Raw genomic sequence first — 17,114 nt, forward strand, 5'->3', positions numbered from 1 at the left:
TTGCCACTCAGCGCCGCCGGGGCGTGGGCGGCGGCGGCGCTGGGCCGGGGGGAGCCGCGAGGCCGGGAGCGGGGTAGGCTGCGCCCGTATTTAAGCGGGCTGCCCGAGCCGCTGACGTCTTTCGAATTGGAGACGGGCTGCCCCCTCCCGCCCGGGCTCCCGCGGACACGGCCGGGGACGGAGGTGAGTGCCGCCGGCGGCCCGCGCTGCCCGCTCGCCTGCCGTGCCTGCGCCCGGGCGCCGCGTCCCCTTCCCCGCCGCGGGGGAGAGGGCTCGCCTGCCCTTCGCCGCCCGTCCGCGGGCGGCGGGAGCCCTGCCTGGGCCCGGCGGCGGGGCCCGGCCACCGCGCTCCGGCGGCAGGTGGTGCTCGGGGGAGGCTGCGCGCGCGCCGGCCGTTGGGCGCCGGTGGCCGTTGGGGCCGCGGGCCGTTACCCGCGCGAGGCGGCGAGGAGGCGGCGCGGCAGGAACGGGGCGCCGGGCTCCTCCGGCCGGGCCCCTGCCGCCGTGAGGGAAGGCAGGGCTGGGTGGCGGGCCGCACCCCCCTGCACCTGACGTGCCCCCCAGCCCCCCTCTGGGGGCTGAGGCGGGGGGGGGCAGCTCGGCCGTGCCGGCCTTCCGGGCCCGCCGGCGGCCTCGCCTACCCGGCGCTCGAACAGCGATAAAAGCGGTGGGGTTTCTACACGGCCTCCACGCCGGGGTTTAAGGTTTAATAAGCTGGTCTGTAGGGCGGCGTAATTAGCAATTCTGTCTGTATGCATGCATTTAAAAAAAAAACACTTTTCAATGGGAGGGAGCCTGCAGAAAAATAACCTGATGGTTTATGAACGGAAAAAGCCCTAGGGTTGAAGAGCACCTAGTAACAAACGTATTTCTCTGTGGTACAGTTTACAATTGTTAATGCGTTAAAGCATAATTAAGAACTGTGGCATAGACAAGCCTTTGGTTATGGTTGGGCTCTGACCTGTCACCCGAAAGCAGGAAGGGAAGGCTGTGCATGTGTAGAAAGTGCAGGGCAAAGCTCGCTTTCTGCCCAACTGCTCGCTCCATCACAACACCACAGTGCTTTGGTGAGACCTGCCTGCCCTTCTAGCTAGTAGTGCTGCAAATCCTGAAGAAAGGAAGCCTTTAGGAGATGGGGGGAGAGAGGAACGTGAGCAGGAGCTATCAGACCTTTTTGGTAGTACTAAGCATGTTCAAGCCTTTGCCTACTCTGAGCTAAGCAGCTTCGTGAGAACCTGAACTGCCTGTTCATTAGGTAAGTATTTAATGTATTGTGTGCATTGTTCCTTAAACCAGGCATGGTTGCAGACTGCTGGTGGTGTAACCAGACTGAAAACTTTAATTGCAGATTGTATAATGAATGCTGATGAAGCTTCCTGTGACTTGCGAATGCTCTTTCAGGGAGTAAGGCTGAAGTCAATCCAACACTGTACACCTTGAGGCATGTCTGCTTAGGTGGTACTTAGACCTCTGAGGTCAGTGAAGCAGAGAGTTATAACACAATGCAAACAAACCTCTGAAAAACATGTCTGTGGTACTAACTTTGATGAGGCATTGTGATATGCTGCTTTTGTTTTCTTTTCCTCCCCGTCCTTCCTTGAAGTCTGGGATGATGCTATTGTTATACATGCTTGTGTTTCCATTTGAGTTGGAAGTGTCTGATCAAAAATTCTCTTGCACCCACAAAAAAGCAAACATTTGCCTAGCTTGTAAAGTGAACTTGAACACTGGATAGTTCTCAAAGGAAAGTGGAGGAGTTTCCTGATGCTGCTCTTTAAAAGGCCTGTTTGCCAAAAATGACCATGCAGAATGCAAAAAATACTCCAAGCATCAGGAGAGTATACTTGTGTAAGATGTAAAATCTAAGGTTTATTTGCCTGGAATATCTTAATCTTACCCAAAAAAAGAACCTTCATTTGAAACATTGTTTTCTGTCTGAGAGCTACTAAACAGCAGTATTTGATTTTATTTTTTTTTTCCTGGTACCAAACAAAACTGGGTTTTTACTGCAGACTTCTGAGTTCGCAATCTCTAATGTGAACAGAAACAGGTTGAAATTTAGAATAAGCAATGTCTTTTAAGAAAAAAAATCCCAACAGTATCAATCAAGGATGTTCTTTCACAATTTCCTTCAGTAGCTGTACTTTAACTTGCTGCAAAGAGCTCTCTCCTTCGCTCCTGTGTTTCTGCTTGCATTGGCTCAAACAGTCATCTGGTCAACATTAATTTATTTTTGGTTATATTCAGTATTTGTTTGGAACAAATACCTGCATGGCCATATGTGTGCCAGAGGCAATATATGGGAAGTTGTAAAGGGAACAAGCGCCTGCTGTTCATCTTGATGTCATCGTCTTGGATCAGTGTAGGTTCTCGGCACTGAACTCTGTCAAGCTTACAGTTCCTAGAGTCAGTGTCAAACTACTAAACTGATGAAAAATGTTATTCAAGCTGTCATTGACAGAATGTAAGTGGGTCTGGTCCCTCCTTGTGGTGGAACAGTTTTTCTGTTAAATGTGATACAGCCACAGATGGTTGGGCACTTGTTACACCTGGGAAAGCTCAGTGAAGATACAGATGTGATCCAGCTAAGGACTAGGCACCAATCTGGAAAAGTTTACTTGTACATTGCTCCCACACACTATTAATTGAAGTGTCTACAGTGTGTTGGCCTGTGAACAGCTTCTACAGAGCTGTTTCTCCTACATGACACGGTCATTTCCTCGACTATGTGACAGGCTGGTACAAGAGTCACTGCAGTGGCTCCGTTCGCTGCAGGAATTTATTCAGGGAGTAAGCAGGCTTGGTGACAGGCTAAACTTGCCTGAGCTGTCTTGCTGTTAGTGCTTCTGAGGTAACATTTTTGCAAAAGGTATTTAGTGGTTGTGATTGTCTTTGGCTGTTCTTTTTAAGACAGCCAAGCTGTTACTGGAAGGCCTTTATTACATGCTGAAGTTCAAACTTAATCCTGAGCTACTGTTAAAAGTAGATACTTAACCTGCTTCTTTTCTGTTTCTAGCCAAGATACAAGTGTCTGTCTGCAATGCCCAGGCATGCACAACAGTTTAGAGACCATGATACAAATCCATGTATAGCGGTAAGATGATCAAATTGTGATTTCTATTTGTATGTTTCAATGTTAAATAATGCAATTTCTGTAGGTTTTTTTATGGATAGCATTCTGGTATTGGCATTTTGCATGATCTTAGAGTCTGAAGATGGGAAAAGGTGAAAATCATCCATTATAGTAAGTGTGAAATATCAATAAGTAATTACTCATAAATGAGAGTAATACAACTGATAGCGATCTCTTCAGTTTTCTGTCCCTAAAAGCAGTGCCTGAAATCCTGGTTAGACAAGCTTGGTTGATGTTTAAAAGTCTTTTGTGGGTCAGACCAAGCATCTTTGCAAACAACTACTCTGTGGACTCTATCCTTACAATTCAAAGCGTACTAATGTCTGTTATCTCTAAATGAAGTCATTGCTTGCAATTACTGATTATCCTTTGTGATAGGTGTTCCTCTGGTCTCTTTGATAGAATTCTTTCATCTGAGAAGCTGCCTCCTATTTCATAGATATTGTTGGACTTGTTAGAATTTTTAGACACAGAGTACACTAATTTCCCTCAGCTCTGAAGTATTTTCCCTATTAAAGGAAACAGATGCCTCTAGAAAGTGCATGGACGACAACAACTATAAAAAGGATATGTGTACTGATTATTTTCTGAAGTACAAAAGCTGCAGAAAATTCTGGGTAAGCACAGTAGATTTTTTAAATTTTCTAAGCACATCATTTCTGACACACTGCTTTCTGAACTTTCACAACTTAACTTGTGCTGACTGCTACGGTTTTTAGTGACTTACAGGCCTAGAGTAATCTTGGCATGTGTAGCTGGGAGACTCAAACTGATGCATGTCAAAGTACTTCACTTGTTTCTCTGAAGTTTACCCTCTTAGATTGTGAGTCTGTGTTCTTGCAGTTCCTGCTATGTTTCCCCCTCTGAATTTCAGTCAGGTATTTCTAGTAATAAGTTTTGGGTTTAAATGGATATAATGAAAAAAATTCTGAAGTAAGATAAAGTCATCTGTTTTTCCATTGGTTTGGATCATGTTTACTTTAACCTAAGATAAAGCTTAGGAAAAGCTCTTTCTTATTTGGTGGTGTCCTTATTTCCTTTTCTCTTCTGGTAGGGAAGTATCGTGAGGATCTAGATGCAGTTAAACTGTTATCTGCTGTTTTCTTATGTCATAGTAGTAAAGACTCTTTTTGCTTAGCCATTAAATACTTGTGCAAACTATCAAAAAACTATTTGCCTGTTTACATGCATGTTAGTCTGACATGGTATAATGTGCATACTGTAATTTCACTGTCTTTTGAAGCAGCAAGGTAAACTATCAGATATCTTTAGTTAAATACTAGTATATTTTGGTTACCGACTAATCAGAAGGAATATCTGGCTCTTGATATGTAAAGAGTACTTCTGTTGAAGAATCTTATTTATTTGGAGCTCAGAGGCAGAGAATTCTGAGAAATCTGTGTTCTCATGGTCACTTTCTTCTATTTTCAGCATAACATCATGATACAAAGGAGAAGAAATGGTGTAAAACCAGAGATGCCCTCAGCAGAAGAGAGAAAGAAAATACTGGAATCAATGGGGAAGCCCTACTGACTAGAAACTTGCATGGACTGACTTTTCACTGTACATGTGAAGACTTACCAGCAGCAGGTTGCCCTCTTATGAAATGGACTTTACAGTTGCCAAATCTTGGATTAAAATAAGTTCTTAAATTTTGAAATGTGTGAGCTCTCTAGGATTCAACCTCTTGGTTTTATTCATATTGCCTGTCTGTGGAAGACATGAGTATTAACACAACTTTTGTCTAGATACGTTGGATGTAGAAACTAACTTGCTGTGAAATGCTGAACAGAAAGTAAATGGCACTCACAGAAAGACTGTTTGAAAAGAGGGGGCTGATGAGTATTGCAGCATAGTTCTAAGGATGGAACAGGTTGAGAGACTGGTATGTGCACAACATGTTTCTTGTATCCAGCTATGCTGCCTAATAGTACGGATTTACCATGTGTGATTTTATCACTATTTTTATGAGTTGTAGTCTGTGTCCCCAGTTTTAATAAGGCTGTTCATGAACTAAAAATCTGAAATCCAACAAGCCTGTCACTAGGCCTGCTGCTGCACTTACTGCTGACAACAGAAGCTTGTAATAAATCAGATCTGCAGGCCTTGCTTGTTACAAGGTTAGAGAGGTTGATGCAGATAGAACTGAACTACTCAGGTCTGAACTGAATAGTACCTTCTGTGGATAGTAAATAGATACTTTGCTGGCAGGGAGGTAGGGGGGACTTGTAGACATGTAAACATATACTCTGAGTGACATGGCAGGTTTAACTATAGTACATGTATCTAAGACTCTGGACAGCTGAAGCCCTGGGTTTGGAAATGCTTACTCATACAAGACTACGAAACTGAGTTTGAACAGGTACTCTGATCTTAAGTAAGATTGATTCTTTAACTAAACCAAAGAACTAACAAGTGTAAATGTGTTGCTGTCTAGTGGAAACACTGTTTTCTTACCTCTAGTACCTTCTGTTATCCTGGCTTAAAAGCTTGCACCCTGTGGTAAAACAGAAAAAACACTGTCATGAGCTCAAATTCCATATGAAATCCTTTAGGACTTGCTGTGATCAAGTTGGCAGAACTCTGGCTGACCTCGTGGAGGATGGTGTAAAAGTGTTGTCTCTCTATTTAGACTGTTTTGGAAAGACTTCATGGCTTCCTGTTTCTCCCTCTGTCTGGCTTGTCTTATTTCTTTCCACTGGAGGCCCATTTCCATGCTTAGTGCAATTTTTACACTTACCTTATATATAAATGGAAACACAATTTCCCTCTTGTTATTCGACCTGACCTGGTAACTAATAGAGATATGCTTTTGCTTCTCTTCTTTCTGGCTGTTCTCCTTATACATCTGAATTTCAAAATGGATTTGATCATACCTGTTCTGTTATTGGAATGAGTGTGTAACACTATACCTTTTGAGATGCAGCAATCTGAGCATGGCTGTGCAGCCTCCAAGCCATGTCACAAGTTCTCTAGTTTGTTGCTGGTAAGGGAAATGGACTCTCTTCAACCAGGATCATCAGGGTTTTTATTTTAAATTACTTTCTCTGCATGTAAAATTGAAACTTTGCTGACATCTTTTTTTTTGTGTGTGTGTAACAGAAGAAACTTTCATTATAGATTCAAAGGCACTTTCTTATGCATTGCCTCCTTGCCACCTTCTTCCAATACTTCCTACATACCAGTCTGTCTTCCCCCCACGTGCCTGGCCCACCCCCCCCGGCACCAATTCTTTGTTATTGGTTTTGAGCACCTTGGTCTGTTCTCATTCTGACATGTTTTCTTCTAGTACCTTTGTTCTGTCTCTGATCTGTCTAATGATGTAATCCTGCAGTGACTTCCTATTACAGCTCCTTTTTGAAGGTCTTACATTCTCTGTTCTCCCTGTCTTAGAGCAGAGCTCCTTGCTTTCATTAGTCAAACTTGGCCATAATACTTCCTCACTGGCCATGCTTCTATTTGATCTTCTTATTGATCTGCAGCTTTTGGGGAGCTGTTGTCCTCTTTTTCCTTATGGCTATGTCTCTCTGGACTCTTCTGGTTTTGCTGCCTTGCTTGTCTAAGGGCACCTTCTCTCCTACTTGGCACAGGTTTGTCATTTGGCACCTCTGCTCTATCTTTCAGCATGTTCTTTGCTCCTATGGCTTTAGCTGCTATTCTAGTGCTTGCTGTTTTCCTGTTGCTCTGCTCTTCTGGGCTTACATTAAAATCAACTGTATGTTTTAGTTCTATGCAAGAAAAACAGCATCTACTATTGATGTGATTATGCTGAGTTTTCCTTGCATAAGCTCAGGTTCCTTAGTCATCTTGTTTATCCTAGGTTTTCCTTTCAACTTTTCTTTGAATGTAGAAATGCCCTTTCTCTTAGGCTAATTGTTGTATTTACAGTTTTTTTCTTGCCAGTATTTACTTGGAAAGTTTCCACTGTGTTTGTTTTCTTCTAGGGGATGACTGACTTGTCTTTGGACTTTAATAGGAACCCTGTGCTACTTTGCCAAGTGTTTGTAAAGAACCTAGTACTGGACTGCAGAAAGAAAAGGAGATGCATTCCCTGCTTTCATGTATCAATGCAAGAATGTGGGATCACAGGACAGGCTAAGGCACATGTAATGCAAGAACAGTATTCTAATATTAGATTTCCTGATCATCACTGAACATACATGGTAAGCTCCCTGTGGGTGTTAGAACAAAACAGAGTTTAGTGAAGAACTGAGGGCAATTTAAGCAGTGACTTTGTAGATTTAATTCAGGTAGTTAGTCATCTATTGTAGGGAATGCAGTTTATTCTTTTATTTCCATTGCATATGCCTTACAGTTGCTGTTAAGTAACAGTTTTATGAAAAATTTTGAAAAGCAAAAAGTTTTCTTCCTCATGTCATAATGCCTCTCAAGTAATCCATTAGTTAAGCCTGAGTTTTCATCATTTTTTTTTTTTCCTGTCACTGGAGGTTGCTGTTCTTGCTTAAACTGCTAAAGCTCAAGAGTGGTAAGTTACGATAGCTAAAACACAGGCTCTTATATATGAAATGGTTGAGTTTTTTCCATTAATTTTTGTAGTGTGATTAACTGTCTCTGGTTGTGAGCCAAAGATAATGGTCTTTTCCCTCATAAGCTCTCAAGTATATTCCATACTTCACTGAAACACTGAGGTAAGCTATAGCCTGCCAGGTCTTACTGGGCTGAATTCTTAGTTTTGCTGAAGCACGCTCTTTTGTAGTAACCTAGAAAACACAGTTGACCAATATTGTTAATACAGAAGCAGGGAAAGGACTGAGATGAGTTTTGTTGTGTTTAATAGTTGTAATTCTTAATTTTGCTTGTGGTACAAGGACCAAATCTGGATAGTGGCATTAATGTTTGATTATTTTTATTGGTTGACAGCTGGATGGTGCTGTTGCATAACAGACTGTATGAAAAGAGACTCACTCCACCCACCACTGGCTCTTTCAAGCTTTTTTAGCCTCTTCCCACAGAGATGGCAAAATTCACACAGGAGAAAGGGAAGATTGGTACTGCCTCTACACTACAAAGAGAGGAGCAGGACAAGAGTCTAAGTTGCTACTGTTTTCACAGGTTTCTGTGCAGCTTGAGAAGTTTTGGACTATGGTCCTTGAAAAAGAGTGTTTTTTCACAGTGTTCATTTGATCACAGTTGAGCACTGAGCAGCAACTATAGGCTCTCTGCCAGGCCCAGGTGAACATCCAGACTCCCATCTGTACATTTTTTTACCATCTCATCTTTCCCATTACCTTGCAGTGCGAGGCCTTTATGTTTGGCTCCAGAAGCTTTCTGCTGCCAGAGCTGGGTTGAGTCAGTGCTCTTGAAGGTGTTGAAGTTTGTCATCTAGCTCAAGTCCTGAAGACTTTTTTTTTTGGATTTAATAGCTGAAGCTTTGAAAGGCAGGGAGCTGCATGAGCTGCAACTCTTGAGTGTTTTCCATGGTCTTCCCCTAATAAAACTTTGCACTTGTGTGATCAAGGGTATGCATATAAGGAAGGTTTTCCTAAAACTTGTGTGGAATAGATAGGATGAATGTAGAGTATACAATGTTATTCTGCTCTAATGCCTTTGGAGGCAGCCCTTAACTCAAACTCAGGCTAAAAGTATCTGCATCTTTAAAGTCAGCCAAAATAGCTATGAAAATAGCAGTTGTAATCTGAAAAGTCTGGAAAAATAGCACACTGCTGCAGACTTTTATTCTCTTTCAAGAATTGGAGGCAACTGGAGGAAAAAATTCTGTAAGTATTAAAGTAGTGAAACAAGCATAGTGCGATTCTTTGTTGTTGCAGCCTATTTGATAGAAAAAAAAACTGAGAGGGAAGTACTGCATTTATACTGACTGAATACAGCATATCATGAAAGTAAAACTTCAGTATGTTTTGTATATGTGACACCATGTATGTAGTAACTGAGGCTCAGCAGATTTTTAGTAACTTCGCTCCATCCTTTAGGATCCTTTCTATCTGGATGGCTGCTATCTCAAAATCCTTTTCAGAGGATTTTCAGTTTTAAGACCTTCAATGTAAAAATCTTAGATCACACATAATTACTTCCCTTTTGACAACTAAGCTGCTAGACTGAATGCAGCAACTTTAAATTCTTTGCAACTTGCTTGTCTCTCTTCAGCATGCCTTTCAATAAACTCTGCTGTTTCCTCACACTGATGCTATATTCTACCCTGTGGACACTGTTCTCTTACTGTGTTATTTTTTGATTATCTTTTTTCCTTCAGGTACAATACTGTTTCATCTCCTGACTTCTATGTTACCTTTTTGCTTTTATCAATTACCCTGCTTCCCACCCTGTCTTGTAACTTTGCTCACCATGCCTGAGATTCAAAGTTAATCTTTAAGGTTTTGTTCTACAGCTTTATCCTCCCCTGTTGCCTGATCAGCTTTTTTACAAGCTAATTTACATTAGCTCTGGCTGAAATACCTTCTCTCTCATGAAAAAAATCAGTTGTATAATGCATATATAAGTGCCTTAGTTTTAAGAACACTATCTTTCAACTCAGAAATGCAATTCTTTAGTTAATGCCCTGTGATAAAAAAGAAAGAGGCTACTGTAGCAGCAAACTCGCAAGACTACATGTGTATCTGTATAAAATGTTAATGAGGTAGCTGGTGAAAGCATCTCCCCTCCCTTTTTTTTTTTAATTCTGTTAACCCTTTCTCAAAAAAAGCTTTCCAGGCTCATTTGTTGTATGGTGGCATGTTACATGTAATTCAGGCTGTCTGCTTCTTGAGCAGCAACCTGCCATTTCTGATTGGTGTGTAGAATTCTGTACACAGCTATGGCACTAGAGAAACATTAAAAATAATACTGAAGTTGGTTAGGCTGAGAGCCATGATAGATTTTCCTGTCTTTCTGATACTGAAGTAATGTGGCAGATGGCCTAATTATTATTAGCAGTTCCTTCCCTAGCAAATCTCTTCTGAGGAGAGACAAGAGGGGTATTTAATATGAAATGCTTTTTCCTGATCCTGTCTGTGGGAGTAATTCCTTATTTTATTATATAATACCTAACAATCAGGTAAGCTGGGTGGCATGGTTTTTCTGTCAAGGTGACAGAAGTTTCTTTTGGTGGTGGTTTGTTTTTTTTTTAAAGCTAATAAAACCTTCATTGTCAGTGAAGCTAGGCATACATCTATTTTTCTAAAACTTTTTTTTAAATGAACTTTGAGTATTCTTTTCTAGATCTAGGCTTTTTCCAAAATCCCAAAGGATTATTGATATTCACAGCCTCCCTATGTCAGGGGCTTTGTGGTTGTTTGGGGTTTTTTTTGCAACATTCAGCTTGAGCAGATTCTGTCTGGACCACCAACCCTAATTTATTTAAATCTATGTGGAGCTGTTTCACAACCTGCTATTGTTTGTTTCTTTTTTTAAAACTCAGATATTGATTGTTGGTGAATTATGTTTTGCATTGCACTATTCTTCCAATCATCACTCTCTTAAAAGTCCCACTACACTTGGGCTACCTCTTTACCTATTTTACTTTGATAAAAAGCAATCTGCTGTAAACACTTAGTGATATTTAAGTGACTTTGGCAGAATACAGACTTGAAAAGGAAATGAAAATTGCTCAATCCCTGCTATTTTCTTGAACATTGCTTTCATTTTCAAAGAGTTTCAAAAACATCTTGCTTCCTCTTTCAATTTCATGATACTTCTGGGTCACATTAGTGGATGCAAGCTATGAGCCACCTTTTGAAGCTGCTATGTAACAAACATTTTTTCTTAATGTCAAACTCTTACTTTACGTGGAAAACACTTTTACCCTTTTATGGCAAATGTTTCTACAAATACTGCCTTCTGTTTTAGCTTTTTTCTCTGTACTGCATACTTCATTCTCTTCTAGCAGAGAGGTCCTTTTGTATCTAACATTCTCAGTGGAACAGAAATGCATGCATCTTTGCCTGTTCTTTATCTCTCACTTCTCAGTATTTTAAGTTTACACCTTTTCCAATATACTTTTTTCTTAAAGTTTTTTTAAAATTCAGCCTTTGAATTTGAAAAGGTACTGTTTAATTCCTGTACTTTAGCACCTTAACTATGCTGTGCTTGGTTTGGTTGGGTTGGTTTTTTTAATACTTCATGTGATAGTCCCTGGCACAAAAGACAGGTTTTGTGCCAGGAAGCTATCAGTGTCATCCATTGCCCTGTAACATAAGAATGGTCACCCGTAGTCATTGCAAAACACCATTTCATGTGTGCTGTGAATCAGTAGATTTAAAATAAAAAGTAACAACAAAACAATTCTTACAAAAGCAAGCCTCTCCTTAAATTTACTGTTACTGGAAATAAAAAGATTTCTTTAACTGCTTTTTAGTAAAGGCACTTGAATATGAATGCTGGATGATATTAAAAGCTTCAAACTATACAGTTTGGCAACTGTGTAGGTTGGGGATCAGATTTTTCTTGTATATACATACAAGAAAATTGGTGTCTTAACATGGAAAACAATAAAAGATGATGTATAATGACAAACAAGATTATGCTTAAGTTGGAGAAGAGGTACTCATTGAATATGCTAAAGGCAATTCACAGCTTTTAAGACAAAGACTAATAGCAGAAATAGGGGAAATCGGCTCAAGTTCGCAAATAATCATAAGCCTGTTTAGATTCTTAACCTTTTTTGATGATAAAAGGTTACAGTTCTGTTAGAAAAGATTTTTTGCAATGTCTTAGCAGAAATGGCCTGCTAGTAATACTTTCTTATGTTGTCACGTGAATCTCAAAAACTTGTCTTGCCTTGAAACTTGTAACCCTGAGCAGTCCTTGACTCTGGAGTTTGATGCAACTGTTGAAGTGATCAGTCAATGTGATTGTATATTAAGTATGTGTGAGGTTTTGTGATGTATTTTCTCCTGATTTTTTTGTGAAGTAGTGAAATTGAATGAAGCTGCTACACTGGAATGTTAGCAAAACAGTGCTTGCCTCAGTGCCTGAGTAACAAAAGGATGGAATGAAGATAAAGGCACAGATTCTAGTATAGGGTGTATGATATGAATTTGCTGTATACTGCAATACTGGTCTTTAGTACTTTGGCTCTAGGTTTCCTAATGGTGAATGGATTTGGACAGATGTTACTGATGGTCTGAGAAATGCTGTGTTTCAGTAGTCTACTTGACAGGTAAACAAAATCAGTTCCTTAAAGATGCTGATTTAAGATTCTGGGATGGTCCTATATAGGATGGAAGGACTACTTTGACTCTCATATTTAAAATGTAGATCCCTAAGGGCCTGTTCACCTGTTGGCTATCTCAGTGTTCCAAAATCTAGAGCCTGTGGATGCCAAACACTTTGATACTAGAAGTGCCTGGTCTTTCATGTTCTGCTTTGGTGCTAGCAGAGTGCTGATGGACTGAGTGTTCCCACCTTGGCCCTACTGGGGTTTATGCAATGAACATTTTACTCCCACCAGCCCCAGCAAGTGGTTGTGAAGTCTGCTAGCATGTGGGTGAGCAGAAGGAATTTATTCTTCTGCAGAATATTACTTGATAGTCATTAAGAAGAGCTTTCTAGCTGCTCTTCCCCAAGCCTGTAGTGTTGTGTGGGGTTGTTGTGACCCAAGTGGAGGACCTGACGCTTCTCCTTGTTGAGCCTCAGACAATTGGCTTCAGCTCATCGGTGCAGCTTGTCCAGATGCCTTTACAGAGCCTTCCTGCTCTCATGTGGATCAACACTCCCCCCCCAGATTGGTGTCACCTGCAAACTTCCTGAGGGTGCACTCAGTCCCCTTGTTCAGATTGTTGATAAAAGATACTAAACAGAACTGGCCCCAGCACTGAGCCCTGGGGAACACCACGTGTGACCGGCTGCCAGCTGGATGTAACTCCATTCATCGCTGCTCCTTGGGCTGGGCTGTTCAGCCAGTTATTTACCCAGTACAGAGCATACCCATCCATGCCATGAGCAGCCAGTTTCTCCAGGAGAATGCTGTGGGACTTGGTGTCAAGGGCTTTACTAAAGCCTAGGTAGACAACAGCCACAGCCTTTTCCTCAGCCACTGAGTGGATCACCTTGTCACAGAAGATCAGGTTCATCAAGCAGGACCTGCCTTTCATAACCCCATGCTGGCTGGGCTCCATCATCTGGCTGTTCTGCACATGCTGTGTGATGGCACTCGGGATGATCTGCTCCATAACCTTCCCCAGCACCGACATCAGGCTGAGAGGCCTGAAGTTCTCCAGATCCTCCTTCCTACCCTTCTTGTTAACGGACATCACATTGGCTAACCTGCAGTCAGTTGGGACCTCCCTAGTTAGCCAGGACTGCTGGTAAATGATGGGAAGTGGCTCGGTGACCACTTCTGCCAGCTCCCTCAGTACCCTTGGGTGGACCCCATTTGTCCCATAGGTGTGTGTGTCTGAGTGGTGTAGCTGGTCACTGGCCTTTTCCTCTTGGATTGTGGGGGCTTTGTTCTGCTCCCCATCCCTGTGTTCCAGCTCAGGGGGCTGGGTATCTACAGAACAACTGAGCTTACTATTAAAGGCTGAGGCAAAGAAGGCATTAAGCACCTGAGCCTTTTCCTCATCCTTTGTCACTCTGTTTCCCCCTGCATATCCAATAACGGATGGAGATTCTCCTTAGCCATCCTTTTGTTGCTAATGCCTTCACAGAAATATTTTTTATTGTTTTTTATGGCAGTAGCCAGATTTAAGTCCTAGCTGGGCGTTGGCCCTGCTGATTTTTTTCCCAGCATAACCTCACAACACCCTTGCACTCCTCCTGAGCTGCCTGCCCCTTCCTCCAAAGGTCATAAACTTTCCTTTTTTTTCCTGAGTTCCAGCCAAAGCTCTCTGTTTGGCCAGGCTGGTCTTCTTCCCTGCTGGCTGGCTCATCTTTTGGCACACGGGGATGGTCTGCTCCTGTGCCTGTAAGATGTCCTTCTTGAAGAATGCCCAGCCTTCCTGGACTCCTCTGCCCTCCAGGACTGCTTCCCATGGGACTCTGTCAGCCAGGCTCCTGACCAGGCCAAAGCCTGCCCTCCAGAGCCCGAGGTGGCGGTGCTGCTGACCCCCCTCCTTATTTCTCTGAGAATCAAAAACTCATTATTTCATGATCGCTATGCCCAAGACAGCCTCCAGCCATTACATCCCCCATAAGTCCTCCTCCGCTCACAAACAACAGGTCCAGCATGGTGCCGTCCCCAGCTGGCTCCCGCACCAGCGGTGTCAGGAAGTTACCTTCTGCATGCTCCGGGAACCTCCTGGACTGTTTGCCCTCTGCTGTACTCTATGAGGAGGTAGGCAGCTAAAAGTAGCTAAAACCTAGAAGGTGCCATGATTCCCTAGCATCTCCAGCTGGCCAGCTTTAGTAGTGTCTTTGACAGTATGCCAGTCTTTTATTCCTAGATGTGATCACATTGCAATTAAGTGCTGCAAGCACTTATGTAAGTATGTACTTTCATATATGTAGTTACATATACATACTAAGTATGAGGAGTAGAAAAGCACTGAAAAGACTCACTGGTAGGTTTTACCTACCCATGCATTTAAGGCAGTTTTCAGGTTTCTGCCCTTTAAATTTTAACGTTCAAATCCTGAGAATCAATTATGTTAATAAAAACTTTTAACAGCTCGGCTCTTTTAGGGTTGCTGTGGGACAAGAAGAGTTCACAAAATGCTTTGGTTTTCTACGGTGTAGAAAAATTGCCAGCCAGGAGTTGGCAGAGAGCATTAGTATCTCTCTCCGTCTCCTTCAGCTGGCAGCTGCAGGAGATTGGCCTGCCGGAAAAGCTGCTGTAAAGCTGGATGTTTGCAAGCAGTCAGCTGCTCCTTGTATCAGGGAAATCTCATTCTCGGTTTGATCCAAATGGATACAGATCTGCCTGATTTTGTACTAGTCTGGAAATGCAGGCTGGTCATTTTGGAATGTGCTAGTGAGGTCATTTATTGCTGATTATTGCTACCAATTGGCTTCTGTAAAGCAGTGAGAAGCTGATACTCTCTAAATTCAGAGCAATTTGCTAATTTAAAATGTTAATAGATTAATTTATGGGGGTTTTTTATCCTCTACAAAATCTAGATTTGCTATTCACTTGTAGAGACTGATTTTTATATGCAAGTTTTTCCTGATGATTTTTTTTCCAGTTCACCTTTCACATTGCTAGATTCTGCACCAACCCAAGAGAAATAACATTTTCTGTTCAGTAAGGGATTAAACTTTTGATGAGATGTTTCTGACACAGGAGGTTCACAGATGTTCTTGCACAAGTCTTTAAAAGGACATTTGACATGTGGCGTTGCAAGAACATATTCAGCAAATTTTAGGTAAGCAAATTGACTTAACTTAATAAACTGCTTTTCATCAAACTAGATGGAGCCAAATCTTGTGCTTTGCCAAGAAATTTATTTTTATTAGTGCAGTATAATTTGGTGCTTACTAAGCTGTCTGGGGCACACAGTGTGTTGGAGGTGAGGGAGCAGAGCCGGTGGCGTTGGGAGGTTTCCCAGCAAAAGAGGGTGGCTCCACCAGGAGCACAGCAGTGGTGCTTGCTGCAGAGGTGCTCCTCCTCCCGGTTTTTAAAGAAGGGATCGATAGTGTGCTACACAAACTGTCTCTGAAATGTGAAAAAATCTTAATTTGAAATGAAAGCCAAAGAAAGGTAAGCTATTTCATATGCCTGGTTCACTGCTTTCCATTTAATCAGCAATAAAAACCCAAGGGGGGCTGGAGGATAAAATTGTCACACCACCAGAAAGCATCCTAGAACTCTGCTTCTAGTCTCACACTAATTTCTGGGGTGTCTAACAAGGGGAACCATTCAGTGTGTTAAATTCACATGCATAAACCCTTTTGTGGGTAGTGAATGCTTTGGCATATGCAGAGTTCTTCTTTCAAAACCCATATTCAACACAGATTTCAACATTTCTGGATGGCAAGTCATCTCTCTGTATCCCCAAAGACTGAGAACCACAGAAGTTGGGCACTTTTTATAATTAGGCATGACTTCTCCAGAGAGAGATGATTGCACCATGAGAAAGGAATTTTTTTTTGCCAGAAATTGCCTCCCTATATCACTTTCTCTACTGAAAGATATGTGTGGGATTCAGGATATGGTGTTCTTCACAGTGGGTCTTAGATGAGACACCATTTGAGTAGTCTCACAGTGACTATTTATCAGTGCCAAGGATATCTAAAATCAGAAAGCTCTTTCCTTTAATTTCCTGAAAACTAAAAGACAGAAATTTATTTCCAGTTCTCAGTGAAGCTTTAAGGATGCTTGGGGCTTTGTCCATCATAACTGAGTTTACACTCCCTAATGATGTGTAACGTTCTTATCTGTTTTGTTTCTGTTTGAGTGATGTATAATGAGTACTTGAGCACAAACCAAGCTAAAATTGGGGAAAGTAAAATGAAATAGACATTGACACAAATGGGGTATTATCTTCAGTCAGAATGTCTGTGTCCTACTAAAAGTATTTTTCAAGCAGTACCAGCCTTTCTCCTTTCCCTTAGCAGTCTGCCCAGGGAAGTGGTTGAGTCACAGTCACTGAAGATACTTAACAAACTTGTAGATGTGGCACTTGGGGACATGGTTTAGTGATGAATTTGGCAGTGCTAGGTTAACAGTTGGCCTCAATGTTCCTAAAGGTCTTTTCCAACTTAAATGATTCTGCGATTCTATGTGCTTTTGATTTTGTCTGACCCAGAGCCTGTCAGGCAGCTCACAGATAATCTTGACTCCCACAGTGTTTATCCAAATGACCTTAAAATGACTTAGTCAAGAAAAAATAAAAAGGTTATAACCTTTCCCTCCCCACCTCAAACCCCTGAAAAGTTGCATTAAAGATCAGATTTCTGTAAGAGACGTAGGAAGATGATTTTGTTTATATTCCCTATATTTATATTACAGCAATTGTTTAATATCCATCTGTTTCCAGGTAGGTAGCGCTCTCTGAGTGTGAAATACAGCTTACTAGACCGTCAGAATGACAGTTTCACACCATATTATGAAGGCAGGTCCTTAGCA

The 17,114-nt window shown here is 41.8% G+C and overlaps 1 protein-coding gene across 13 annotated transcripts; it reads left to right on the forward strand.

Moving 5' to 3' along the window:
• The first annotated feature begins 24 nt into the window (after positions 1-24).
• CHCHD7 (coiled-coil-helix-coiled-coil-helix domain containing 7) lies at positions 25-11,992 on the forward strand. Of its 13 annotated transcripts, none has more exons than XR_005826687.1 (5): positions 25-183; positions 3,017-3,094; positions 3,652-3,750; positions 4,565-4,723; positions 7,078-11,992. XR_005826687.1 is itself a non-coding variant. In XM_040585637.1 (5 exons), exons 3-5 carry the CDS (start codon positions 3,041-3,043, stop codon positions 4,664-4,666), a joined length of 255 nt encoding a protein of 84 aa, XP_040441571.1. In that variant the 5' UTR covers positions 25-183; positions 1,349-1,475; positions 3,017-3,040; the 3' UTR covers positions 4,667-11,992. The 13 variants fall into 13 exon arrangements, 5 of the variants coding, with proteins under 5 accessions (XP_040441571.1, XP_040441573.1, XP_040441574.1 ...); XR_005826688.1 differs by having other exon boundaries at positions 7,110-11,992; XM_040585637.1 differs by adding an exon at positions 1,349-1,475 and having other exon boundaries at positions 4,565-11,992.
• The last annotated feature ends 5,122 nt before the right edge of the window (positions 11,993-17,114 follow it).

The sequence above is a fragment of the Falco naumanni genome, chromosome 3 (genome assembly GCF_017639655.2).
Source record: "Falco naumanni isolate bFalNau1 chromosome 3, bFalNau1.pat, whole genome shotgun sequence".
Taxonomy (NCBI): Eukaryota; Metazoa; Chordata; class Aves; order Falconiformes; family Falconidae; genus Falco; species Falco naumanni.